Here is a 25,742-nt window from a genome sequence, read left to right as displayed (position 1 = left end):
GCAGCCAGAGCATCCCTCCCTCCCTCCCTGCAGCATTCCCAAGGTGTCCCCTCGCTGCTCCCCTGCTCCCTGCCCAGCTCTGCCCGCCCRTGGCACCCCTGTGAGCGGAGCTGGCCCATCCCTGCTCCCCACCTTCCTCCAGCCCGGCCGCCCRCAGCAATAATGGAGCTGCTGGCCCTGATCCAGAGCGGATGGGAAAGGTAATGGCTATTGATCCAGGACAGGGAGCTGAGMAGCTTCCCCAGGGATTGGGAGCAGAGCAGCCCCAGCCGGGCACAGYGGAGACAAGGGCGGCATCACAGCGAGGCCGGGAGTGGCACTGCCACCATCCCTGMCAGAGCACAGAGGGGCTGGCACACTGCCCTGCAGAAGGGACAACAGCCTGTCCCCAAGCAACAGAGCCAGCCCAGGTATGGGAGCTGGGGACCAGAGGCGTGGAGGAAGCAGCTGTGTCAACATCTCCCTTGATAGCGCCCGCTCGCTCGCTAACAGCCACCAGCGAGGCAACTTCAAAGGGCAGCGCCGTGCCCACAGAGCGCTCTTTGTTCGGGGTGGGTACGCGGTGGCACAGCGCCAGAACGCAGCCAGGAGCCCTCCTGCCACGGCAAAGGCCCCGACTCGCAGGACCAGCTCCCTCAGAGCTCCCCAGCACGCAGGTTTGGCCCTCGCCCATCCCTCAGCGCATTACACTTGGCACCAAGCAGAGAGGGATGAGCGAAGCACGGCACAGCAAAGAAGGTGCTGGAAAAACAGGTGAAAGTCCCAGAGATAAGCACGCAGCGGGGACAGGAAACTGGGCTGGGAACACAAAGGGAAAGATAACTTGGCACAGGAGGCACCTGCTCACCTGTACGGCTGTGATTTGGCTGCCTGATGTGCATGGGCACCTGCACAGCTGGGCGAGCCTGGGGCTAGGGTGTGTCCCTGGCACTCCTGGCAGCCAGGCCAGGCTTCCCCTCTCCATCCTTCTCAGCCCTTCGGCGAGGGCCCCAGGCAGAGCCAGCCCCCGGGAGAGCTGCCGGCCCTCCCCCTGACCCGCTCGGCATGAGAGCCCTCGACCAGGCGGGGAGCAACCGAAACCATGAGCTCAGAGCTGGAGAATGGCTGGCATCTGCGGCTGGCATGAGGAACACAACCCCGCCGGCCATGCAGTGCCCTTGAGGAGGCTGACACGGTCGCTGCAGCCCCCACCCCACCCCGAACGAGGGCTCGCCGCTCCCCACCTCCTCCGGGACGGGCTGGGAGAGCGACACAAGGGGCCACTCACAATGTCCCCCGCGACCCTGGGGACACAAGGCTTCGTTCTGCAGCTCCCAGGCCCTTTGCTATGTGCGTGGGCAGGCTAAAGAGCGCTGGGCACAGCCAGCCTGGCACAGCAGGCGCCGGGGACTTGGCGATCCTCCCTCGTGCCCGGCACAGCTGCGGGCTCGCTGATGGAACCTGGGGASATCCATCGGCCACGCGTGGAGCAGCCGGGCTCCGCCACCCCACGAGCCTGGCACGGCTCCAGCCGGAGACCTCGAGATGTGGAGAGGGCGCCTGYAGCGAGCGAGCGAGCGGGGAAGGAAGGAGAGCCCCCGCGCCGTTTCCATCTGGCTGGCGGACAGCCGGCCGGCAGCCAGAGCTCCGCAAGAACAAAGATTTGCTTTTAGAGCTGGGGAAGGGGGTGGGGAGCGGCACAGTCCCCTCGCCAGCCTCCTGCAGAGCCGAGGTGTTTGGGGAGAAGGCGAGAAGCGCGGCTGCGTTGGCGGCACGGAGCCCCCGGCGCCGAGGAGCGAAGGAGGGGCGCCCCGGGGGTCTGGAGCCGCACGCGGGATGCCTGAGGTTTCCGTGGGTTTGTGTTCCCCGTTCGGGAGAAGCAGCTGTGGCCCGATCGCCCTGCTCCCGGCACGGGCACACAGCTATTCCGGGGAAAGCTGCCCCTCCTGCGCAGATCCCCGAGCCGGGGTGCCCCGGATCGCACGGAACAGCATCACCCGCACCCCGTCTCCTTCTCAGGAGGTGAAAGAGGGTTCAGACCCCCTGCACGAAGCGGCACCAGCAGCGCCAACACCTCCGCCCGCCAGCCACCTCCGCCCAGCCCAGCCCAGCCSAGCCGGGGATGGAGCCGGAGCTCCCCTGCAGCAGGAAGCAGCACCTCGCACCCCAAAACAGCCACAGCACCCCGTCACCACCCCGTCATGGGCATCCGGACAGGGCAAAGCTCGCAACTCCACCCCGCAGCTCGGTGACAGCAGCCAGAGAWCCCCCGAACAGCCAGACTGCGGTGCACAAAGGGCTGGGATGGCTCAGGCAGCGCCGGGGTGGGCTCAGCCCCCAATTCCAGCAGCGCTGGCTGGCCTGGGAATGTTTTGGCTGTGGCCCCTTGTGCTTCTGGGAAGCATCAAGCCCTTCACGTGGCTGGGCTTCCAAATACACCGACGCCGCCAACCATTGAGAGACTCCTGGCTCGACACATGTGCTGTGGGAAGGGGATCCCGGCACGGGACGGGGGTGGGAGCAGCCTGCTCTAGACTCCGCTCTGAGCCTGACTTTGGCTCCAACACCTCGGCCCGGGCAGGTTCCCAGCGCCGGGGCCACCTCCGCAGCTCGGCGGGGCAGGGAGCAGCCAGCGCACCGGGACCGCTCCCGGGCCCCCGGCGAGGGGAGGGCGCGATGAGGGGAGCGGGGCAGGGCAGGAAGCGCAGCCACCCCCCGAGGGTGAAAATGGACTGGAAAGTGGATAAAAAAAGCAAGCACGAAAAAAGCCAAGAGAAACACAGCGCTCGGGGGAAAACTCCTTAGAAGGAAAGGGGTGGATGCTTCCTAACAACAACCAGTTCACCCCGGTGCGCGCCGAACGCACGTGGGTCACCCCTCAACCTGCYCTGCCCCGGGGGGCTGCAGAGGAGCCCCGAGAGCGGCACGGGGCAGCCGGACCCGCCCCGCCGCGGATCGCGGGGCCGTTCGGGCGGGGACACACGCTCGGAAGGGCCGATCCCACCTGGGCTGCCCCGACCCCGCGATCCGAGCATTCCCGGCGCCGCGCCAGGCACCGCCCGAGGGGCGCCGCGCTCCCGCCTGCGGGCGCTGGCCCCGCCGCGGCTCTGCGGGACACGGCTCCGGCTGCCACCGCGGAGAGCTGCGAGGGGGCAAAGTCCGGCCCCGCACCCCCCCGGGTGTGCCCCGGGGCGAAGGACATCTCTACCTGGGCTCCGCGGGACTCCGCTCAGCACCCCCGGCAGCCGCGCCCCGGAGCGCTCCGCAGGTGCGCGGGTCCGCCCGTCCCGCACCGCCCGGCCCCGGCCGCGGCCCCGCAGCGCCCAGCCCGGCCCTTCCCGCAGCCACTCACCGCAGCAGAGCAGGAGGCAGCAGCCCCAGCCCAGGGCGAGCCCCGCCGGCCGCCGCCCCCCAGCCATGCCCGCCGCCGGCCGCCCGAGACTGAGCGGGGCCGCGGGCTGACGTCAGGCGGAGGAGGAGGAGAGGAGGCGAGGAGGAGGAGGAGGAGGAGGAAGGCGCGGTGCCTGCCCACCGCTCGCAGCCGCTTATCACCCCCAGCAGCAGCCGGCCGCCCAGCCCCGCAGCGCCCTGCCCAGCCCCGCACGGCAGCGGGCAGCGCTCGGCCCGGCCCCCGGCACGGCCCCGCCGCTCTCGGGCCGTTCCCAGCTGCGCCCGAGGGGCTCGCAGACCTGCCAGCTCCTGCCTGTCCGGGCGTGCACGGGCTGAGCCAGGCAGACAGCCGGGCGCTGGAGGTGGAATCGCTCACAGACCCAGCCGAGGGGGCAGAGGCGTGGGATGTGTTTTCGGGGTGTTTGGGGAATGCTGGTGACGGGGACAGTCCCTGAGTCCAACGTGCAGGTGGCAGCGGTGACAATCAGAAGTGACCTGCTGCCCCACAGCGCTCCAAAACCCAGCCACAGCTGCTGGGTCACCTTTGAACCCACGCCAAACAAGGACAGACACAAAAACAGGGAGGCAAACCACTCTTTGTCACTGCCCGGGCTCTGACCGACACCTCGGGGCACTCGGGTCCGCGGGGCGGAGCGGGGTCGCGTCCCGGTGCTGTCGCAGGCCGGTCCCCAAGGTCTGCAGGGTTGTCCCCCCGCACCCCGCCGAGCCCCGGTGTCCCCAGCCCCGCCGGGACCCCCGGCCTGTCCCCGAGGCGGGGCCCCAGAGCGATCSGCGGCCCGAGCCCCCGCGCAGCTGTTGCTGAATGGGGCGGCTGTGCCGAGAGAAGCGGTGGCCGGGGCAGCAGGCTGGCCGGGGGCCGGCCCGGGGGCGGCGGGGCTCTCGGGGCTGCACAAGGCTCCCTTTATCCGGGGGTAATCACCCAGCCCGGCCCCTCCGGCAGCGCGGGGCAGAGCCGCCTGGAGCACAGCAAACCCCGCCAGGTGCTGCGGGACACCCGGGCCCACCGTCCCTGTCCCGCCACAGCCTGGCTCCGTGCCTCAGTTTCCCCCGGGTCAATCAGACATGGAGGGGCYGAGTTGGAGCGCAAAGGTTTTCTTCCATTTCAAAGCCCTTTTGCACCGCCACTCACAACACTCCCAAAACTCGCTGATTCGGGTTCATCCCACAYGAGGACACACGCGGGGGCTGCCACCAGCTCTCAGGAGCGGCGACAGTGCCCTCCTCCCGCTCTCAGCCCAGCGGCTCTGAACTTTTGCACATCCTTTGCTCTCCTCCGTTTGCTTTCCCTGCAGCGTGAGCTGCGCTCCTGCCCCCCGGCATCAGGGGCCGCGTCTCTCCGACCCTCCCCGAGCCGCTCGGGGGCTGCTCTGCGGGTTTCCCTGAGGCACAGAATTCCTCCTGAGAGCCCCCAAACCCCTCTGGCCCCTCCAGCCCCCCGTGCTGGCCCCCGGGCCCAGYGCTGCTCCCCGGCCCGTGCCATGCACCGGCCCTTCCCATGCCCTCCTCCACCTCCTCCTCCTCCTYCTCCTCYRCATGCCTGGCCAGCCCACCCCCCACAACACTTTCCCAGCCAAACAGTCTCTGTGATTCATCGGAAATGATTAAGTTTTTTTCCCCAGGAGATCAGTTGCTTAAAATGGCAATGCTGGGCAGCGATAAGGCTGAGAGYGCTGGTGCTGCCGCTGGAGAGGGGAGGCCTCCTCCCTTTGCTGGGAAGAACAAGTGCAGGGGAGCTGTGCTGTCATCCACGGGATGCTCAGGAGCTGCTCTCTGGCCTCACAGCCGYAGTTTTGGGATGTTCTCACCCCTCATGGCAGGAGGTGCCTGTCTGTGGTGGGGAAATCCACCTTGAGGGGGTTCTGCAGACTCAGGGATTCCCTGATGATGTTCTCACTCTTCTCCTCCCTCCAAAGGGCAGATTGCAGCACCAGAGGAGCCTCAGGCTCTGCTCTCCTTGCAGCAGGGAAAAKGATGTTCCACTTGGCACAAAACACCACAGTTTAAACCCCAAAAATGCCCTGAAAATGCCCYGAAAGTGAGAGGGAAAGTGGCCCGCAGGAAAGCATCCACCAAAGTCAAACAAAGTGGGAGCACTCAAACGACACACCCCTGGTGCATTTTGTTCTGGGGCTAACTTTTATTCCGCGTTAAAAATAAAGCAGARCGTTGCTAAGAAAACCTCTGCAGAAAATTCCCAGCAGTTGGAAAGGGCGATGCCAATCCCTGGGGAAAGCAGGCTGGGCAGCCGCTGCGGCGGGGACAGTGCCACCCTCCTGCTCTCACTGCCGGGCCGTGCCTCCAGCTGGTCRGGCTTCAGTCTGCCTAACTTTGAAGAAAACTTGCTTTTTTTCCCCCCAGAACGAATGGTTCTGGGGAAGAGGGGCAGGATCTGAAAGCAAGGCACGAACAGATGGCGTGAAATCGCCTCACCGCGCTGTGTGTGGCACCCGGCGGGCTCGGGCACTCTGCGTGGGGAGCGTGGCAAGCTGGCCACCTTCATCTCCCCTCCCTGCTGCCTCATCTCACGCCTCCTTGTTTATCTGCTCGCTTAATGGATTTGGCTCCGGTCCCCGCTCCCAGCAAGGCGCACAAACGGTGGATGAGGCTCCCCTGTCGCGGTCCCACGCACCCAGCTGGGGTGGGGAGAGCAGGCAGCAGAGCTCCGGCTGCACCTGAGGCACAGAGCGCATCCCACGGCTCTCACTCCCCGGCCCTGSGGGGAATATCGGTGCCTGGGCCCCCCAGCTGCCAGCACCCTCCTCCTCCATCCCTGCTGCCACCCCTCAGCCGAGGCTGTGCCCGGGCTCGCAGTTCTGCCCCTGGCAGTGGCGGGGCTTTGCCAGTCCCTGGCACAGCTGCCGGAAACCTGGGCACCACGGGACCCTGCCCAGGGCAGGGCTGATTTCCCGGCGTTATCTGAGCATCGCAGGGAATGATCTKGAAGTGTGTAATTGCATTTGCCTCCCTCCTCTGGCTCCCGCYGGGCCCGGCTATCGCAGCCGGACGGAAGCGATGACCAGCGCAGAGCCGGGCCCGGGGCTGGGCATCCCATTCCTGCTCGTCCTGCAGGAAGATCCCCGAGAGATCCTCGAGAGATCCCTGCTGCTGCGGGGGATGCTGCCAGAGCCAGGTGGCGCAGCGTGGGCTGTGCCTGTGCCTGTCCCGACACGCGGTTCGGCGTGTCCCAGCTGGGGACGGGGGGCCCCGAACCTTCCCCAAACCCTGCAGCTTCCAGCCACACCGGTGGGGTCCTGCACCTTCCCCAAACCCTGCAGCCCCCAGACACACCCATGGGGTCCTGCACCTTCCCCAAAACCTGCAGCCCACCCACACCCATGGGGTCCCGAAACTTCCCCAAACCCTGCAGCCCCAGACCCAGCTGTGGGACTCCACACCTTCCCCAAACCCTGCAGCCCCAGACACAGCTGTGGGGTCCTGCACCTTCCCCAAACCCCGCAACCCCCAGAAACACCCATGGGGTCCCGAACCTTCCCCAAACCCTGCAGCCCCCAGACACACCCATGGGGTCCTGCACCTTCCCCAAACCCTGCAGTTTCCAGCCACACCTGTGGGGTCCTGCACCTTCCCCAAACCCCGCAGCCCCAACCCACACCCGTGGGACCCCACACCTTCCCCAAAACCTGCAGCCCACCCACACCCATGGGGCCCCGAGCCTTCCCCAAACCCTGCAGMCCCCAGYCAYGCCCGTGGGGCTCAGAGCATTTGGGGTGGGCTCTGGGGGTGCCTGGAATGCTCTGAGCAGGCTGACCCTGCCAATGCCATGCTGACGGYCTGGGGGCTGGCCGGGCTCCCCGCAGCTCTCAGGGTGGGGATGGAGGGCAGCCGTGCTGCATTTTGGGGTGGGGATGGAGAAAGCCTCTGGCTGTGTCCGCSCAGGCCTGCCCCTCTTCACACAACACGAGAGGGGCCGCGCTCTCCGGGGAAGGGACGGGATGGGGGCCAGCGCTGAGTGCTCCCACATTGCCCAGAACGGCCACTGCTCCCTGCCACTGCTCCCSTCACCCTCGGGCACCTCCTGCCAGGCCCTGCTGCGCATTTTGGGGTGCTCTAGGGCTCAAACAAAGCTTTGTGYCCTGGGGAAATACAGGAACCCTCCTGGGCTGTCCAGCCTTTGGCTCTCTGCTCCGTGGGTGCCATGAGGTCACTTTGGGGTACCCGTGCCCCGTGTCTCTTCACCTCTGGGAGCCCTCCTCAGCTCCCGCGTCCTCCAGCTCAGGAAAACKCCTCCTTTCCAACCCCTTTCCTCGGCTTGGCTCCCAGCGGCTCCTTTGTGTCTCCCCTCTCCTTCCTCTCTTCTTGTGCACGGGATTATTAACCATGGCTACGGRGCCTTTGTTCAGGAGGGGCCGGCAGCGGGAGCCGTGCGAGGAGCTGGGAGGGCGGAGGAAGGAAGGACAGGAGCGGAAAGGGGRAAGGAAGGTGGGGCTGGGGAAGGAAGGTGACATCTGGATTGTTGTCCGGGAGCAGCGCGATCTCTGGAGCAGCTGTGCGGGGTCGGCCGGGGATCGGCGGATACGGAGCAGTGGCAAAACCCCAAAAAAAAAGGAGCTGAGCTGGCGTGACAGAGCTCAGCATCCCGCCCTGGCGGTGGTGCTGCTGGCAGGGATGGATCCAGCACCCCAGGGCTCCAGGATCAGCTCTGGGGTCTGGTTTGTGGCGCACGGGGGTGGCAGGGAAGGCTGCGGAGCCTCGGGGCGGATGGACAAGGACAGCTGGAGCACGGCCGGGAGAGCCTTACCCCGCTGAGAGCCGCTGCCAAGGCACACGGAGAAGGAGCCCTGTGCCCAGGGCTGGGCTGTCACCCCACATCCCGGGGGGACAGGGTCCCACGGAGCAGGTGCAGCCCTGGGACAGGGTGTGACAGCCACGTCCTGCCCTCGCTCGCACGCGTTCAGCTGGGCTGGTCACGTCCGTGTCCCGGGCTCCTCTGCCAGCCCGGGATGAGGGGCAGGATTTGGGGATGGGCGCTGACGGGGCAGCCGGGGTTTATTTATAAACCGGGCTTTTCCTTGGAAAGACTTCCGAGTCCYCCGGTCCGCCCCGGCCCCCAGCGCCGGCCGGAAAAAAGCCCCATTGTGCTGGCGCCGGGGCAGGGCAGGGCTGGGCACTCACCCACACCATGGGGCAGGGGATGGGTTCGGCTGTGGGGTCTGGGGCAGGGCACTCACCCCATAGAATGGGGCAGGGGATGGGTCCAGGGCAGGGCTGGGCACTCACCCACACAGTGGGGCAGGGGTTGGGTCCGACTGTAGAGTCTGGGGCAGGGCACTCACTCCATAGAATGGGGCAGGGGATGGGTCCGGGGCAGGGCTGGGCACTCACCCACACAATGGGGCAGGGGATGGGGCTGGCTGTGGGGTCTGGGGCAGGGCACTCACCCCATAGAATGGGGCAGGGGATGGGTCCGGTTGTGGGCTCCGGCTTTGGGGTCCGGCTCGGGCTCATCCAGCCCCCGCTAAGCCGCAGGTCCCGGAGGAGCGGGACGGAGGAACAGCCCTGCCCTGCCCTGCGCTCACTGTCCCCGGCCTGTCCGGCTCCCYGCTGCCGAGGAAGGGAGGAGCAGCCAGCACAGGGACCCTGCACCCTGCCCGGGCCTGCCTGCAGGGATCTCTCCCTCCTGCCTTTGTCTGCAGGGCTTGGGGCTCCCGAGGAGCGCTCCTTAGGATCATCTGTGAGAAATCCCAATGAGATCCCCCAGGCTAATGGGGGAGCTCCTCTTGCAGGGGATCCCTTTGGGGAAGGCTTCCCGTGGAGAGGGCTGGGGGCAGCCCAGGGCTGGCTGGGACAAGGCAGGAGCAGAGCACAGTTCCTGTGTCACATCCCCGCAGCACCGGGGACACACTGGAGCACCAGGGCCCAGGGGAACGGTGGGGCCGGCCTGGCCAAAGAGGAATTTCTCCTTGTAGTTCTTTCCCATGGAAGAGGAGTCGCTTTTCCCAGGGCCGCCTGGCCAGGCTCCAGGAGGAGATAGATATCTCAGCTCCCATCGTGGGGAGACACAGAGCCTTCCAGAAGCGCGGCGAGCAGCCCTCGGGCTCCTGCTCTTGCACAGGGCAGGTTCCGGCTGCTGGGGACGCTGGGCTGGGCTCCCTGCAGCTCCCGCTCCTTCCTGCGGGCTCTCCCCGGCAGCCTCGGGCTCTTCCCTGCCCGCGGGCTACGCCGTGGGCGACTCCATCACCTGCCCCTCCAAGGCCAGAGGAAGAGTGAGCCACAGCGTCCTGGAGCAGAGCCCGAGGGGGGCCGGGGGATTTTCCGGAGCGGATACAGCCAGATGAGCCATTGTTCCCGCCTCCGGCTGCCCAGCGCTGGGCAGGGGTGTCCTGAGGGGACCCGAGCTGGGACCGCCTTGTCCCGCCTGCCGGGGCTGCCACACGGCCCTGGGTGTGCAGGGGAAGGCACCCTGGGATGGGACACCACTGGCATCGCCCTCGAGCGCTGGAGCGGTGCCAGCGGGAGCCACGCTCCAGAAATTCCCTTCCTGCCTCAGGATGYACCCCKGGAGCAAGGGAAGATGCTGGGGCAYGCCGGGCTSTGGAGAATCCCTCTGGGATACCCCACCCGGGTGTTTCTCCGTGTCTCCCTCTGCTTCCAGATAAACCCACGAGGACTCGGCATCTCCGCGGGCTGAGGCAGCGCTGGCGTTCCCCGGCCGCTGCTTTTCTGGAACGCGGGGTGAGCTCAGCAGCGGGAAGGCAGCTCCGAGCCGTGATGCGGCAGCCCCGTGTTTGGGCTGGGTGCCAGCACAGCCCCGGGCAGGGCAGGGCAGGGCTGCGGGAGCCACACCCGCGCCGCTCTCTGTGCCCGCAGGGTGGGCTCTGCCGGTCCCGGGGAGCAGCGGGGCTGTGCCTGCCCGGTGCCCGGTGAGGATGATGAGGGGAGGGGGCTCACAAGCGGATCCACGCTGTCCTTGCTGCCGTAGCATCATTGCCAGGCTCCGGCAAGCGCACAAGCAGCTGGGGGGACTCTCCTTGCGAGGAGGGGTCCCATCCACAGCTCAGCTGCCCGGGGACCTGGGCAGGGACCTCCGTGTCCCCTCTGCAGCCCCGCTCCACTCCAGCCAAATCACTGTCCCAACCTGAACTGTCCAGGTGCCCCTGCGCCCCTCCTCGCCCCGTGCTGGGTTTGCCGGAGCCCTGTGCCCCTCTCCCGCAGCTCTGGACGGCCTGGAACTGGACATCCTACCGGAATGAGAGCGGGCACTGCTCCCCTCCATCCCTCGGAGCACGGAGCAGCCCGGCTATGGAGCCTCCGAACGCTGCAGCCCCTGCGCCCCCGGCCCGGCAGCGGGGAGCCCACCGGGGTCCCCCCGGGTGTGGCAGAGGCAGGGCAGGCACCGGGAGCGGGGAGGGTGAGGCAGGTGCACAGCCGGAGGCAGGGAATGAGAGGAGCACGCCCAGCCCTTGGTTCGGCTCTCTTTTCCCCTCTCCTGTTTGGTAAAGCGATGAGAAATCCAAACATTACCATAAATGCTGAAAGCATCCTGACTCCGTCACTGGCGTGACTCCCCGGGGAACCAGGCGCCTGCTGCCATGGAGCCACACGGGCAGGGCTGGCGGGGGGCCAGGCAGCAGGACAGAGCGCAGGGAGGGACAGACAGACATGGGAGTGCCAGCCCGGCTCCTGCCCCGCTCGGGGAGGCACCTGCAGGAGGGTGCGGGGCACCCCCGGGGCTCCTGCCCCGCTCGGGGAGGCACCTGCGGGAGGGTGCGGGGCACCCCCGGGGTTCCTGCCCCTCTGCCCGGGGTGTGGCGCTTCCCTGCCCGGCCCCGGGCTGGCCGGAGCCTCCCGGGCTGTGCATGGCTTTCCCATGGGTCATCAGCCACGGTGCACTCACCCTCTCCTTCCTTAAAAAGCCTTGGATTCAGGGCTGGATTTTCCTGAACTTGTCATCGCCATCAAGGCTGGACCATCCCCTGGGGCACGGCAGAGGATTTGACAGCCCCACGCCCTGGCCGGGAGCCGGCAGGGAGGGCAGGACCCGCTCCAGGGCTGTAACCTTGGTCTGAGCCACAGCCATGGCTTTATTCTCAAATCTCCTGCAGGAAACTGCGTGGCCGGGTGACCCTGGGCTGACCCTGTCCCAAACAGGCCCAGGGGATCCTGCTGGCAAGTGCACACCTTCCCCGTGCCAGGGCTGAGGCTGGCACAAACTCATCTCATGCAGCTGCTGGGTGCCTCCAGCACCGTTTGGAGGGGCTGTGCTTTTGAAACAAGATGAGGGGGCTGATAACATCCCCGTCTGTCCTGTGCACTGTGCCTGCTCTGTCCCAGCTCCTGGATCTCATCCCATCACTCCATGCCCGTGTCCCAAGTGCTGCTCCAGCTCTCTTGGAGCYCCTCCAGGCACAGGAAGAGGCTCTGACATCTCCTCCTCCTTCACTTCTCCAAGCTGAACACCCCCAGCTCCCCCASCYTGTGTCCAGAGCAGAGCTGCAGCATCCCCCTGAACATCCCTGTGCCTGATTGGGTGTGATGGGACACGGGAGAATGGCTTCCCACTGACAGAGATCGGTGTCAGATGGGATAATGGGAAGAATTCTTCCTTATGAGGCTGATGAGGTCCTGGTACAGATTATCCAGAGAAACTGTGGTGGCCCCATACCTGGAAATGCCCAAGGCCAGGCTGGGCAGGGCTTGGAGCAACGTGGTCTACTGCAACCTGTCCCTTTTACTGTAATGGTCCGGTAGATCCCCTTCCACAAAGAAGTCTGGAATTACTCATTCTGCAGTTAAAGAACTGCCTAAACCGATGTCTCTCGCGGTGAAGCGGAACCGTTCCGGATAACGGGCGCTACTGGCCCTTTAAATGAGCCCGAGTGGGCGGGGCCAGGCTCCCGCCTCTGCTGGAAGCCACGCCCCCAGCGCCGCGCCCCCGCCGCGTCCCGCGAACCGACCAATGGGAGGCGTCCCCGGGCGGAGCCCCCCGCAGCTGATTGGCTCTGCGCCGCGCGGCGGCGGCTGCCAAGATGGCTGCGCCCAGCGCGGAGGGGCCCCGCGGCTGAGGCGCCGTACGGGCCCCGCGGGGACCATGGACGTGCTGTTCGCGCTGCTCCGCGGGCTGCGCCTGCTGCTGGACCTGCTGCTGCTGGTGCTCGACCTCAACTTCTTCCTGGTGTCCTCGCTGGTGTCCGCGCTGCTCTGGCTGCTGGCCGCGGCCTCCAGCCTGCCCGCGGCCGCGGCCGCCGCGGTGGTGGCGTGCTGGGATGCGCTGGTGCTGGTCCGCGGCTGCTGCGGGGCCATGGAGGGCATGCGGGCGGCCGGGCACCTGGTGTCGCACCTGGCGCTGCGGGGCCGGGAGCTGGTGCAGCGCGGGCTGGGCGCCGTGCTGGGCTGCGGGCAGGCGCTGGGCCGGCAGCTGTGCGAGGCGCTGGCCATCGGCACCAGCCTGCTGATGTACCTGGTCAACAGCCTGGTCAACGTGTGTCTCATCGGCACCCAGAACCTCTTCACGCTGCTGGGTGCCCTCTGGGACTCGCTGGCCGGGCCTGTCATCAGGGTCACCGACCTGCTGGCCGCGTTCCTGGCTCATGTGTCCAGCGGTGCCATCGCCGTGTCCATCCTGCTGTGGTCGCCGTGCCAGATGGCCTTCGAGCTGCTCTGCTCCGCCACCGACCTCTTCATCAGCGTCTTCTTCGTCAATGTTTACGGCCTGGGCTTGCTCGTGCTCATCATGGTGGTCAGCGCCTTCGTGTTCAACCCTGGGCTGCTGTGGACGCTGACGGGCTACCTGCTGGGCTACTTGCACACGCTGCCCTCCCTGCGCCGCCTGCAGCGGGACGTGTGGCGGCTCTACCAGGTGGCCGTGCTGACCCTGGGCGTGGCCATGACCTCGCAGCCCTGGCGCAGGCTGGTGGACTGGATCCTGCAGGTGACCGACTGGAGCCTGCAGGTGACCAACTGGAGCCGGGGAGGCCGGATGGTGAACCAGGCCAGCGAGCAGCGCCGGGCCGTGGCTGCACCCAGAGTGACCGTGGGTCAGCCGCCGGCCGAGCAGGAGGAGCAGGGTGCAGGGCAGGTACCACAGCCACGGCCTGCTCTGAACCGTGCTGGGACAGGGCAGCGTCACCAGCCAGCCAGGGAGGAACCGGGCACGTCCTGGTGGAAAGCTCCGAGGAAGCAGCAGCTGAACGGGGAGGGAACCCCCGACAACGACCCCTGGGCGCTGCTGAAAGAACAAGAGGAGCGTAAGAAATGCGTCATCTGCCAGGACCAGACCAAGACAGTCCTGCTGCTGCCCTGCAGGCACCTGTGCCTGTGCCAGGAGTGCACGGAGGTGCTGCTGCAGCAGGACATCTACCAGCGCAACTGCCCCCTGTGCCGCCAGATGATCCTGCAGACCCTCAACGTCTACCTGTGAGCCCCAAACAACTCCTGGTTGTTTTCCCAGGAGGTCAAGGGCACCTCGGTCTGCACTTCTCCAGGGCTGCCTTGAGCAGCTTCCAAAGAACTCTGGATGGTGCTGGAAGGGCAGAACGCTGTGGGCTGGCTGCTGGTCACATTTGCTGTGTAACTAGGTTGTAGCTCTTGCTAGCAAGCACAATACTGATCTCTGCAGCAAGCTGGAAGAGTTACCTGGGTTTGTTTTTTTTGACAGCTTTTGCTGTTTCAGGGCGCTGTTGCCTTGAACCTGCAGCAGCCTGAGATCCAAAGCAGAGCGCAGAAAAATGCTCTGGTCCCTCCTAGCCAAAGCTGATGGAAAGGGTAAAGGCTGTGCCCTGCTGGGAATCACCAGGGCTGGTGCAAGCCAGGTGAGCTTTATTTCCAAAGGTCTCACTAGAGAATTACCTGGCAGGCTGCATGCAGGCTTCTGTTTCCTCCTCCCACCATCGAAGTGGAGGAGCTCCCTGTTTGCAAGGAGCACACTCGAGTTTTTCAGTGTTTGCTGAGCTGCCTCTCAGCTAGAGAGCAGGGTTTCTGGGGTGCTCCACCAGCCCAGCAGCTTTGCTTTGGGAGGGATATCCCTTGCCAGGACAGCGTGGAGCTGTGATGAACTGGGGCTCCCTGCAGAGCTCAGTGTTGCTGCTGCTTCTCACGCATCACCTATGCAAGACTAGCAAGCACAGGCCAGGTTACCTGCACAGGGAGGCTGGAGAGGAGCCCCTCTTTCTGCAGGGCTGGTGCTGCTGCCTGGGGAGCCCGAGGAGCAGCCACCCAGCCAGTGCTCCCAGCCCTGGCAGCAGCAACAGCCCAGATTTGAGCCAAGGCTGGAGAATCCTCTCCAAAAACCTTTCATTTACAGGCTCAGAGTGCCATGGAACAGGGAGGGTCACTCCAGAACTTGCTGGCTCCTTCCCAGGCTGGGCTGGCTGGAGGGAGGAACCCTCTGGGAAGAGAGGGAGCACCCCAAAGCTCCTGGGAGCTCACAGACATTCCAGCTCCAGGCACAGTTTCTGCACAGATCTGCAGTTGTGTGCGTGGAGCAGTACCAGGACCACGGATATCTTGGATTAGGGCAGGGCTGTACCGTTGTTTTGTCTCGTTGTCTGTCACTAATGTAGCCACTTTTGTTCCAAAGTGTCCCCTGAATTCCACTTTTGTTCCAAAGTGTCCCCTGAATTCCACTTTTGTTCCAAAGTGTCCCCCAAATTCTAACAAAGGAATCAGATCCTGGCTGGGGGAGGCCTGAGATGGCTCTTCCCAGTTTGGGCAACCAGCACCATTCCAAGAAATCACTGGGCTGCAGGAAGGCCTTGCACTAAAAAGCTTTTCCTATTCCAGCTGCTTGCCTGAGGTCAGCCACACGCCACAGCCAATTTTGGCTGGAGCCAGACCGGAGAGAGTCTTGACTCCTGGACTGCAAGCCAATAACCTGAGGGCAGCTGGCATGGTTTTCCTTCTATTTTGCTTCTTGATTAACAATTTAAGCCAAAACAGAGGCAGCAGAGAGGCCAGGCCGTGCTGGGAGATGCCTCTGAGTTGTGGCAAGGAGGAATCTTGTTGTTGAGTGGCTTTGCTGGGAAAGGCACTGCCAGGGCTGATTGTTCCTGCATTTCCCGGGAGCTGCCAGGGCTGATTGCTCCTGCATTTCCTGGGAGCTGCCAGGGCTGATTGCTCCTGAATTTCCCGGGAGCTGGGAGGGTTCCCTGGGCCAGGCCAGGCTCCTGGGCACTGCTGGGTGTTGGAAGGGCTGTCAGCTGCTTCCACTTCAGAGAAATGCAAAATTCCCCTTGCTCAACCTCTGTCCCTGTGCCTCCCCACACACCTCCCTTGTTAATATTGGCTCTCTCCAGCCAGCAGCACTTGAGAGCAGCCAAACCCTCCCCAGAGCAGTGAGTGTGACTGCCCAGGGTCTGGTTTGTGCCAGGCAATGCCAAGGAGTCAGGGAGCAGTACCTGGGGCCACTCAGGATGGGATTGTGGCCACAGGCAGCAGCATTCCCTTGGGACCAGCTCATGGATCAGGGGGTGCCACACTCTCTGTATGAGTTACAGGGTGGGGTGGGGAAAGGACACCTCCCCAAAATTGCGGTTTCTTCCCTCAACCCCTTTTTTTTTATATTATTATTATTATTATTATTATAGCAGTCACGCTTGTTTGTTTTAGGGCCTGTTTGCTGTTTATAAAAGAAGGCTTTGCCTTAAGTTTAACTCTTTGCACTATGGACTAGATACTGAGCAGATTAAAACATCCTTTACCAAAAGCTGCGTGCTGCCTCGTTCTTGGGAAGGATTGTTGTTTTTTTTTTTTTGTGGGGGAATGTGTTTTTGTGTCTCCCCTGTGCACTCCTGGACTCCACAAAGGGTTAGCAGCACCTGTAAGCTCAGAATGCTGTGGGATGGAGCCAAGCTCCTCACAGGGAAAATCCAGCACCCACGAGAGGAATTTACACCCAATCCTGCCCCCAAATCCTGCTCTGCCAACCCACAGCGAGAGGGAATGGTTGTGGGTTTGCCACACCAGGGGACAGGAAATGGGGCTGGGGTTTCCCAGGGTGTTCCAGGCTAGCAGGATCATGCTGGGACATGTTAATCCCTGTTCCTGCAGTTTTCTGAGGCCTCAGTGTCCTGTGCCAGACTGTCCCGGGGCTGGAGGCAGCACAGGGCTGGGTCCTGCCTCGCAGAAAGGCTGTGGTTGATGGTGAGCAGATGCATTTGCTGCACGAGGAGCGACTCCCTGGCTCGGCTCTGAGCTCCTGGCAGGTTGCTTCGTGCTTTTAAGCACTCTCTGCTTCCCCAGCATCCTTGTAAATTATTTGGAAAAATGTCTCGGGCCTCTGATGGGCAGAGACTCCAGGAGTCCTGGCTTGCCCTGCCTTGGCAGGGCCCTGCAGACAAACTGGCTAATTTTAATGAGGATGAAAACCAAGAGATGGGAGATGGGAGCTGCTGGGAGGCCGGGAAGAGGCAGATATCTGCTCAGGCACAGGGAGGAGAGCCGTGCTGGCAGCTCTGGCGGGGTCTGGTCACACATGTGTGACAACTGGGCACACTGAGACACTTCTCTTGCTGCCCGAGACTGGCTGGGCACCTGGGGAGGCTCAGAGGGGACAGGAGCAGGGTGGGATCAGCAGGGAAATCAGCCAAGCCCTGCACAAGCAGGATGCTCCCAGCCCAGCATCCCCCGCAGGGGATGGGATGGGTGTTCGGCCACCTCAGGCCACTGCGGCCGAGCTTTCCCAGAGAGGACAGGATGTGCAGGACACACCATCCCCCGGGAGCCATCCTGCACACACTCAGCTCCATCTCTGCTCCAGCAGCCAGCAATTACAGGAGGAAAACGCTGCTGATGGGCGAGGGGCCGTGAGAGCTGCGTGCTCCCGTATTTTGGGTTTCGGTGTGGGGCCGCACCTCCCGGACAGCAGCAACGCTCACAGAGCACTCCAAACACCAGATCTGGAGTCCCCGGGGCAATTCCCTGCTCCAGAACACGCCTGGGAGCCTCCCACATGAATCTCAGCTCATCAAAGCCCCAAGACCCTTCCCCAAGGAGGGAGGAGCGTGATGCTGATGGGTGACCCCGGTTTAGGGGGGTCGGCGCCGCAGACAGCTGAGAGCAGGAGCCCCCGGGCGCTGAGAAAATCCCTTTTATCATCCCGGCTGCAGCTCCCCCGCCCTAACGAGCGGCTGGTCGCAGCCTGGGGACAAGCGGCACGCTCTGCCGGGCAGCCGGGAGCGCAGATGTGGCGCAGCAGGAGCGGGGAATGATCGCCGGCCGGCGGGGAGGGAGCAGCTGAGGATCCGCAGCCGAGCCACGGGGAGCCTTTGGTCACCCTCATTAGTGACACAGCTCCGGGAGCCTCGGACACGGCGCCTCCGGTCCCTCGGGCACACGGAAGGGCTGAGGCTGCCGGGGATATCGCGGTCACCCAGCCTGGAGTGGCTTGCAGGGCTCTGGGGATAGCGGGAGGGAGACTCTGCTGCTCCTCTGAGCCAGGGTTTGATCAGCTGAGAAGCTGCTGCCTGCCATTCTTGTTTGAGTTTGGAGGAGCTGATCCTTTGTACCCTTGGGCAGCTCTGCAGGACACGGGATTCTGGCAAGGAGATCCCCGTGTCTGCTGTCCTAAAATCCTTTCCTTGCCCACCCCGCCCCCACCAGAGCAAGAATTGTCCCCTCCCCTGCCCATTCCCAGGCAAAGCTCTCCTTACCAGGTCAGCAGTCCTGAAGGTGTCTGGAGAGTGTTCCCTGCACCTCATCAGCAATGGGGGCTCTGAACCTGGGCCATAATCACAAATTCTGGGGGGAGCAGGAGCCACCCTGCTGCTGCCAGGAGCCACCAGGACACCCTTCACCCCTGGGGGCATTTCCACACCCTGACACCATAAGCGCTTATGCAGCTGTAGGGTCTCAGAGATGATCCAGCTGATCTCTTTAATGCCCTCTCTGGTGCCTGCTGACTCCTCGGGTGACCTTGGAGTGCCAAGGGCACGAGTGCTGCTGTGAGGAGAGGTAGTGGCATTTATTTTTGTTTCTAAAATCCCACAAACCAACCACAAAAACCTCGAAAGAAAGAACAAACCAACCCAACTGCTGCCTCTGTGAGCTCTACTGCAGCACCTGTGGCCTGAGCCTGGCTCTTTTATAGGATTTTTTCTTGCCCTGGCTGAGGGGTACTGGCCCCTCCCTAACCTGGGCTCAGCTGGAACGGGGATTCCAAACTCTCCTTCCTCAGGGGGAAGCTGGCAGAGCTCATCAAAAGCATCTGAAGCTCACTGGAAATTTGTCCAAGTCTTCTGCAATTCTTCCGTTATCCTTTGCTCACCCCTCCCTCATCCTGCCCAGGCAGCAGCAGTCCCTCCCTGATCCCAAAGTGTCCACACAACCAAGAGCATCAGCTAAAATTTCTGAATGTCTGCTTGGGATATTATTTAAATTTTAAAGGTGCAAATCCTCAAAGAGCATTTCAGCTTCTCCCCAGTACTTTAAAATATCCTCAGAAGATTTAAGTGAAAAGTCATAGTATAGGAATAAGATACTACTATAAAGGAAGCAGAGCGCAGAAACGGCTGTGCCGAGCACTGTGTGTGTCTGTGCTGACCGTGCTCCCCCTCATCGTGACAGGGACCAGGGAATGGTCCCAGCCCCCACACACCTCGTGCAGAAAATTCCCTTTCCTCCTCCCAGCACAGCCATCGATCTGCTCTGCGGTGCTGTTTGCCCCGGAGCGGCTCCGCTTACAGAAAAGGCCATTTCCAACCCAAACAGAAGCTTCCGCTGCAACCCGACCCCGGCGCGGGGTGAGGGGCGTGCAGGGTGGCTCCAGCACAGCCCCTCTGCACCCCAATGGTCACCCCAGCACCTCCACAGGTCCCCACGGGTCGGGGGTGGCCCATGGCCCTCAGTCCCGGAGTGGGGGTCCCATTGGGGTGGCACTGGCCCCGTACAGGGGCACACGGGTGTCCCCACGGCTGCTGCCAGCCTGTCCAGCTCTGGTAGCCCTGGGGGTCCATACAGCAGAGATGGGGGGCAGTGAGGGGTCCGGGGAATGGAAGGGTTGTCCGGCTGTGTACAGAGGTCCTGGACTGGTGAGCGATGCACGGTCCCACTGGCACGGCCGGGGAAGAGCCGGTCCCATCTGGCACCCTACAGCGGGCAGGGCAGCGTCCCAAACCCATTAAGGGGTTCGGCCGCTGGCCAAGAGCCCCCTCCCCGGCTGGTCCCCGCAGGGACCCTATTTTGGGCAAGGAATGAGGAAGCTCTTCATTCCCCTGCTAAAAATAAAGACCTTTCCCAGCCGCGGGTCAGCGCTTTCACCCTGGGGCGGGGCGGGGGCGGGCACGGGGGGCTCCGAGAGCCGCACTGAGGGGCCACCCCCGGACCGGGGGCTCTGCTCCCCCCGGGATGGCCCTGACAGCATCGGGACCCTCCCATCCGGCGAGGCTCGGTCCTCGGGGGGATCTCGGGGCTCCGCTGCCGAGCCTTGGGGAGGTGCCGGGGGTGTCGCAGCGCTGCGCTGCTGCCTCAAGGACGCCGATGCCACCATCTAGTGGCTCCCGCTGGCCTTGCGGGGACAGCACGAAGCGGTGGCCCCGGCCTTCCTTTCCTCGCCCCGGGGAAAGGGCACCGCAGCCCCGAGGGTCCCACGGCACAGGCAGGCGGCACACACACAGGCGGCTGAGCAGCCCTTTATTGAGGGGAGGGATGGGACAGGACCCGCGGGATGGGCTCCCGGCCCCGCAGCCCCGCTCGCCCTGCCCTGGCGAGCGGCAGGAACCGCGCACCGCCCGAAATTACAGCGAGCGCTCACACGGCGCCGCTCCGGGAGCGCTCCCCGCGCGGCAGTGGGGACAATTCTGTGCCCCGAGCAGGGCACGGTCCCTCTGCCCGGGCTCCCATCACGCTGGCAGCCGGGAAGGGGCGCGTTCCCCTCGGCAGCCGAGTGCTCTCAGGCGAACACGGCGGAGTTTTGCCAGTAGGAGTAGACCAGGAAGCCGGTGAAGGTGCTGTCCGTCTTGACGCTGGCGTAGAAGCCGATGTAGTCCCCGACTCCCACCTGCACCCACACCTCGTCCTCGGGCTCCAGGCGGACCAGGGTGCCCCCCGAGAGCGAGGTGGGCTTGGGCCAGTTGCCGTAGTACTGGAAGAAGGAGGCGATGGAGTGGCCGTTCTTCATGATATCGAACTGCAGGCTGGTGCGGTACACGGTGGCGTGCACGGCGAAGTAGTAGAGGCCCGGCACCTCGCAGGTGAACTTGCCCGTGGCGGGGTCGTAGTGGCCCTGCTCGTTGATGAGCACCACGTCGAAGAGGATGGGCTGGTCGGCCAGCGGGGGACTGCGCGACTCGGAGCGCTTGGCGCTGAAAGCAGAGCGAGGGGCCACGGCACACTCGCCCTGAGCGCCCTTCTCGCCGTGCAGCCCGTCCACGCCGGGGCTGCCCATCTCCCCGCGGGGCCCGGGCGCTCCTGGGCGGGCAGGAGGGGACAGGGTTACCTGAGAGTCACCAACACAGCCCCCCAGCCCTCCTGCCCGATCCCAATCCCAATCCCAATCCCAATCCCACTGGGCAGTGGGGAGCAGCACAAACGGGGAGGGCAGGAGAGAAGCTGGCGCAGCATCAGGAGATTGTTGGAGAAACCCCAGCCCAGGAGCCAGCGGGGGATGATCCAACCCTGTTGGTGATGGCCCCTCCTAAAGCAGGGCTGGAGGAGAGGGGTGGCATCGGGGATGGGGACAGGCACAGCTTTACTGGTGACAGGGAGCTTTTGCGGGGACACAGGGTTACCACAGGCAGGATCAGATGGGTGGCGGTGGGGTGGGAGGGGCACTTCTGCAGGATTTGCTCTCAGACTGGCAGTTTGTGCCAGCATCAAGGAATCCTTCCCCGTCCTGAGGGTGTTCCCCACGGGCAGGGAATGGCAGATCCCCCTCCCCACCCGGAATCTCTCCTTTCTTACCAGGAGGGCCCATCTCGCCCTTTTCCCCCGGCATCCCCGTGGCCCCGTCCCGGCCGTCTCGCCCGTCTCTGCCTGGCAAACCCTGGCCCCCGTGCAGGCCCGGGGTCCCTGGGATGCCCGGCTGCCCGGAGCACAGCCCCGGGATCTTGTTGTCTTCAATCTGCAAGGACCTGGTGATGAGCCCGAGGAGGGAGAGGAGGAAGAGCTGCTTCATGGTGTCCCGGAGGAGCTGGAAGCCGGCAGAGAAAGATCACAGCGCTGGGGAATGCAGAGAAGTGTGGAATGCTTGGCCGGGAGTGCCGGGGGTCAGCAGGGGACATTCCTTCTTTTCCCTTTCCCTGCACCTGCCGCAGCATCCCCGTGGCCCGTCACATCACCCCGCAGCCCCGGGACAGCTCAGGGGGTGTGGGCCCGGGGGCTGGGGAGGGGTCTGGGCACTGGGAAAAGAGCCCAATTCCGGGGGCTCTTTGGGGTGGGCGCTGCCCCATCGCGCCTGGCCATGGGGTGCGGGCAGGGGCATTTAGGGCTGTCAGATGGCGAGCTGCCAGCGTGCCACGGGTGGGGTTGTTGCCTCCGGGGGTGGGTGGGTGCCGGGGCGCGGCGCGGGGCTGTCCGTGGCCAGGCCCTTGGCACATCCCGGCACATCCGCGGCGGCTCCGCTCCACCCCCGGCCGGCTCCCCGCGGCCGCAGCATCCCCGGAGCACCCCTCTGGGGGACCACCCCCCTGCCCGGGCTGCCCCCTGCCCTTCCCACAGCACCGCGACCGGAGCTGAGCCCCAGGGCCAGCGCTGGCCCCCTCCCCGTGGCCCTGACTCAGAAAAGCAGCTCTCTTCCCCCTCCACGACTGCAACAAAGAGGAAAAGGAGGAGAAAAGCGTCTCTCCTCCGCCCAGACGCCGGAGGCGGGAAGCCAGGAAGTCCCAGCTCCCCCAGCTGGGTATCCCCACTCACTGTGATCCTACAGCTCCTGTCCCGGGACCTCGCTGCTCTCTGCTGTGCAAGGGCTGAGGCTCTTCCTGGCCACTTCGCTCTGACGAAGGCCCTGAGAGAGGCAGCCTCTCCACCCCCCCTCCTCCCCACTCTCTCCTCCCAAACTCCAAAGGAAATCAAGGGCCTTGGGAGCCAAAAGCTACAAGACAAGGGGAAAAAGAAAAATAATCCCATGATGTCGGAAGTGCTGTAAGCAGGGGGAAGGGAGAGCGCTGCAAACAGCCTGGCTGAGGGAGAGGAGGCACAAACTGTGAACCACCTCAGCTGGACACTGCTGGGCACCCGGGCAGGATGGAGGGGAGGGAAACACGGAAAACAGCAGCAGGGAAAGGAAACAAGATAAAAGCTGAGGAAGGGAAATCCAGCAAGGGCAGGGAGGGTTGGAGCGGCAGAAGGAAGAGGTGTGCTGGTGCCCTGACTGACAGAGATTTGAGGCGAAGGGGAGGGCAGAAATGCACAGCCTGGCAGTGCCAGCCCTGRGAGCATCCACRGGAAGCCACAGSATCCATCTGGGCAGTCCCAGCACGTTGGTGGGAGCGTGCAGGGCAGGTGGAAGCGCAGGCAGAGCAGCGCTGTGCCCGTGCCAGGGCTGGCCCCGGGGAGCTCCGAGCACGCGGCGCAGCTTTCGAGGCGCTCCCCGCTCGCCTTTAACTTGTTCCAGCGCCGAGTGCGTCCAAGGGACACGGTCACATGCTGGCCAGGGGGGCGGGCCTGCGGCCGGGGGAGTCCCTGTGCCCAGCAGCAGCTGGGACACGCAGGAGAAAAGGAGCTGGGGGGGTTCCAACCCCCCGAGCCGGGTGGGAACGGCAGAGCCGTGCTGGGTACGGGGCAGAGCGGCGCTGCCCCACCGGGTCCTGATCCCAGTGACCCCAGCTGCTCTGAGGAATTCCCCACGTGCTCAGGGCAGCAGGAAACACGATGGCACTGCCAGCCCTCACCTCCCTGTGCCCGCAGAGGAGCGGGTGACATCGCTGGCTGATCCCCTCTGATCTGGGTGCCCGTGGCCAGGCTGGTGCTGGCAGGGAGCCGCCGGTCTCCTCTCTCCCGAGGTGTGAAGGGACTGCTGTTTTTGGCCAGCTGAACGCTGGTTTGTGGCTATGGGTGTTGCCAGCCCTGTGGCCACCAGGGTGGCCTCCAGCCAGCTCAGGCAGCTCAGCCAGAAGGGGCACAGCTGTCGGTGGGGCAGGATCGTTTCCCTGTGCACCATGGGGTCACCAACAGGACTTCCTTGAAACTCATCCGTCTCCCTGGACCCTGCAAGCCCCCAGCCCCATAAGGGCACAGCCAGCTGCCCATTCTCCCCTATGCCCCCTGTCCATCTCCCCACCCCATCCCTGGCTTTCCTCTCTTGGCCCATGCCTCAGTTTCCCCTGGATCTGGCAGCACCCACCCACAAACCCCCCCTTCCAAATGAGTCACCTGCTCCACTGGCTTTGTCAGCTGCTCAGGCTGTTTATTCTGCTGCTTTGGGGCTGTGGCACACGGGCTGGTCCGGGATTTGGTGCCTGCAGCCTGGCTCACCTCTGCCCAGCCTGGCTCCGCTTGAGGGGCATTAACCCTTTTTCTGGTGTCCCCAGCACAAGCCTTTCCCTGTGGGATGTGCCAGCTGCTCTCTGGGGCTCTGCAGCTGTGGGCCAGCCCGTGGCACCAGGCACTGAGCCAAGCACTGGGCACCGGGCTGACCCCAGGGCAGGTGAGGGGCCACCCCAGCAGCTGGGTATTTATGACACCAAGAGGATGGGTGCGACATTTAGGGCTGGGAGGGCGAGTTGAGCCCCTGCTGCTCTCGTCCGGCCGGCTCAGGGCTGGAAGCACTCCACGGGGTCGTTGGAATCGGGCAGGATGTTGCAGTTGATGGGCCAGAGGATGCCGAGCAGCCCCAGGGACTGGCGGCAGCGCAGCTCGGCCGCCTGGCACACGGTCCGGCAGGGCTGCAGCACCCCCCCGTCCGGGGTGCACTTGGGCACGAAGAGGCTGCAGATGAGCGGGCGGAGGTGCTGGTAACACGCCAGCTCCATCAGGGTCTGCGGGACAGCGGGGACAGCGGGGACAGCGSTGTGAGCCCGGTGARGTGCGGCAGCCCCGCGGGCACCCCGCCCCACAGCTCACCTGGTAGTCCTGCAGCACCTCGGCCGCGCCCTCCTGGTCCGGGATGGCCAGCCAGATGTTGGGGAAGGAGGTGGCGTTGTAGCCCAGCCCCAAGCACATCTCCACTTCCACGGGCTCGCAGACAGACCCTGCCGAAGGGCGAAGGGGTTCATTTGGGACGGTGACAGTGCTGCCCAGCTGCTGTGCCAGCGTGTCCCCCGATGGGGCACCCGGGTGGCGCTCACCAAAGGCCGGGTAGGACACCCCGGTGCAGTTCAGCTCGTCAGTGCCGTCGGGGCAGTCGTGCCAGCCGTCACACACAGCCTCCAGAGCCTGGCACTCGCCATTCCCACAGGAAAACTCGGCGGGGCTGCAGGTCTCTGCAGGTGAGAGGGCAGGGCATGGCTGGGAGCAGCCTGGCCCCTGCTGACCACCCCTGTCTGCTCCTCTTGGAGAGATCCCAAATTCCCTGGGTTATTTGGGGGCAGCCCTCACTCCTCTGTGCTGGTGAGCCCTTCCAGGTCACATTCCCTGTGCTCAGATCAGTAGGGTTCCAGGGTAATTCAGGTGAGAAGGGACCCTGGGGGCCCAACCTCGAGCTGCAAGCAGGGTCAGTGTGGAGCAAGAGCTGTTTTTGTCAGGTTTTTACCCAGCCAAACCTCCCAAGGATGGCGCTGGCACAGCCCCCTGGCACAGCCTGTGCCCCTGCTGTGTACCTACTCTCTGTGGCATTTCGGGCTTGGTAGGTGGCAAAGAACCCGTCATCCGCCACTCCCTCGTCTGCCACGAACAGGACGGTCATGACGTGCCGTGAGGAGGTCAGGGAGGGTGGCAGCTGGTGGCCACAGAACCTGCCGAGGTCACGGCATGAGGGATGGGGTCGGGAGCTGACCAGCACCCCTCCAAATTCTGTCTCCTGCTGGTTCCTCCCCAGCAGCCAGCCCCGTGCCTCAGTTTCCCCAGGTGTCTCCAGGGTGGTGCAGCAGGGCTGGGGGTGTTGGGGGTACCCGTACCTGCCCATGAGGCTGGCGGTCCCCGTGCCCGCGCTGTCGTGCACCTCCACGAAGTCGAAGCTGCACTCTTCGTGCGACTCCAGGCTGAAGTTGTGGAAGTGCAGGTCGATGACGTGGCCCGGGGGCACCAAGATCTTCCAGAGGCACAGCTGAGGGGCGGGGGGCAGCCGGCGACACCCGTGAAGCTGGGCAGGGGCACCCCCCGGCTCTCCCGGGGGGGAGGTTGCCTTCCTCCCTGCCCGCCCTCACCCTCACCGCGCTCCCGCAGCGTCCCCTTCTCTCACCTGCTGGTGCGGGTATGGCTGCGGGTGGTTTGGGGTGGAGAAATGCCCCTCCAGGGCGGTCAGCGGCCCCCCACACTCTGGAGGGACACACACACACACAGATTTACCCCCGGCACCTCCTCCC

At 64.6% G+C, this 25,742-nt stretch overlaps 4 protein-coding genes across 5 annotated transcripts in view; 1 reads left to right on the top strand and 3 right to left on the bottom strand.

Annotated features, from left to right (window-relative positions):
* The window catches only part of MCAM (melanoma cell adhesion molecule), a 10,620-nt gene extending 7,064 nt beyond the window's left edge, over positions 1-3,556 (bottom strand). The window contains exon 1 of the mRNA XM_057384830.1: positions 3,332-3,556. Coding sequence (XP_057240813.1) covers positions 3,332-3,398 — 67 coding nt within the window. The 5' untranslated portion in view covers positions 3,399-3,556. The remainder of the gene's footprint in view (positions 1-3,331) is intronic.
* Positions 3,557-12,348: 8,792 nt separating this feature from the next.
* LOC130584702 (E3 ubiquitin-protein ligase RNF26-like) lies at positions 12,349-16,040 on the top strand. The gene has a single exon (XM_057384834.1). The coding sequence runs from the start codon at positions 12,440-12,442 to the stop codon at positions 13,766-13,768; it is 1,329 nt and encodes a 442-aa protein (XP_057240817.1). The 5' UTR covers positions 12,349-12,439; the 3' UTR covers positions 13,769-16,040.
* A 3,923-nt stretch (positions 16,041-19,963) lies between these two features.
* LOC130584701 (complement C1q tumor necrosis factor-related protein 5-like) lies at positions 19,964-22,313 on the bottom strand. 2 transcript variants are annotated; one of them, XM_057384833.1, is made up of 3 exons: positions 22,195-22,313; positions 21,244-21,472; positions 19,964-20,751 (listed from the first exon to the last, which is right to left on the bottom strand). In XM_057384833.1, the coding sequence occupies exons 2-3, from the start codon at positions 21,455-21,457 to the stop codon at positions 20,234-20,236; spliced, it is 732 nt and encodes a 243-aa protein (XP_057240816.1). In that variant the 5' UTR covers positions 21,458-21,472; positions 22,195-22,313; the 3' UTR covers positions 19,964-20,233. The 2 variants fall into 2 exon arrangements, with proteins under 2 accessions (XP_057240816.1, XP_057240815.1); XM_057384832.1 differs by having other exon boundaries at positions 21,244-21,501; positions 22,195-22,260.
* A 1,344-nt stretch (positions 22,314-23,657) lies between these two features.
* On the bottom strand, positions 23,658-25,695 carry LOC130584704 (membrane frizzled-related protein-like; the record flags this gene model as incomplete). The annotated part of the gene is made up of 6 exons (XM_057384836.1): positions 23,658-24,257; positions 24,343-24,470; positions 24,567-24,701; positions 25,042-25,172; positions 25,335-25,483; positions 25,619-25,695. Coding segments are annotated over 6 exons (845 nt in total), but the record flags the coding sequence as incomplete, so codon positions are not given.
* Positions 25,696-25,742: the final 47 nt, after the last annotated feature.

Source organism: Malurus melanocephalus, unplaced genomic scaffold, assembly GCF_030028575.1.
Source record: "Malurus melanocephalus ecotype Western Australia unplaced genomic scaffold, MMel_1.1 scaffold_749, whole genome shotgun sequence".
NCBI lineage: Eukaryota > Metazoa > Chordata > Aves > Passeriformes > Maluridae > Malurus > Malurus melanocephalus.
This window is presented reverse-complemented; position numbering and strand designations above follow the sequence as displayed.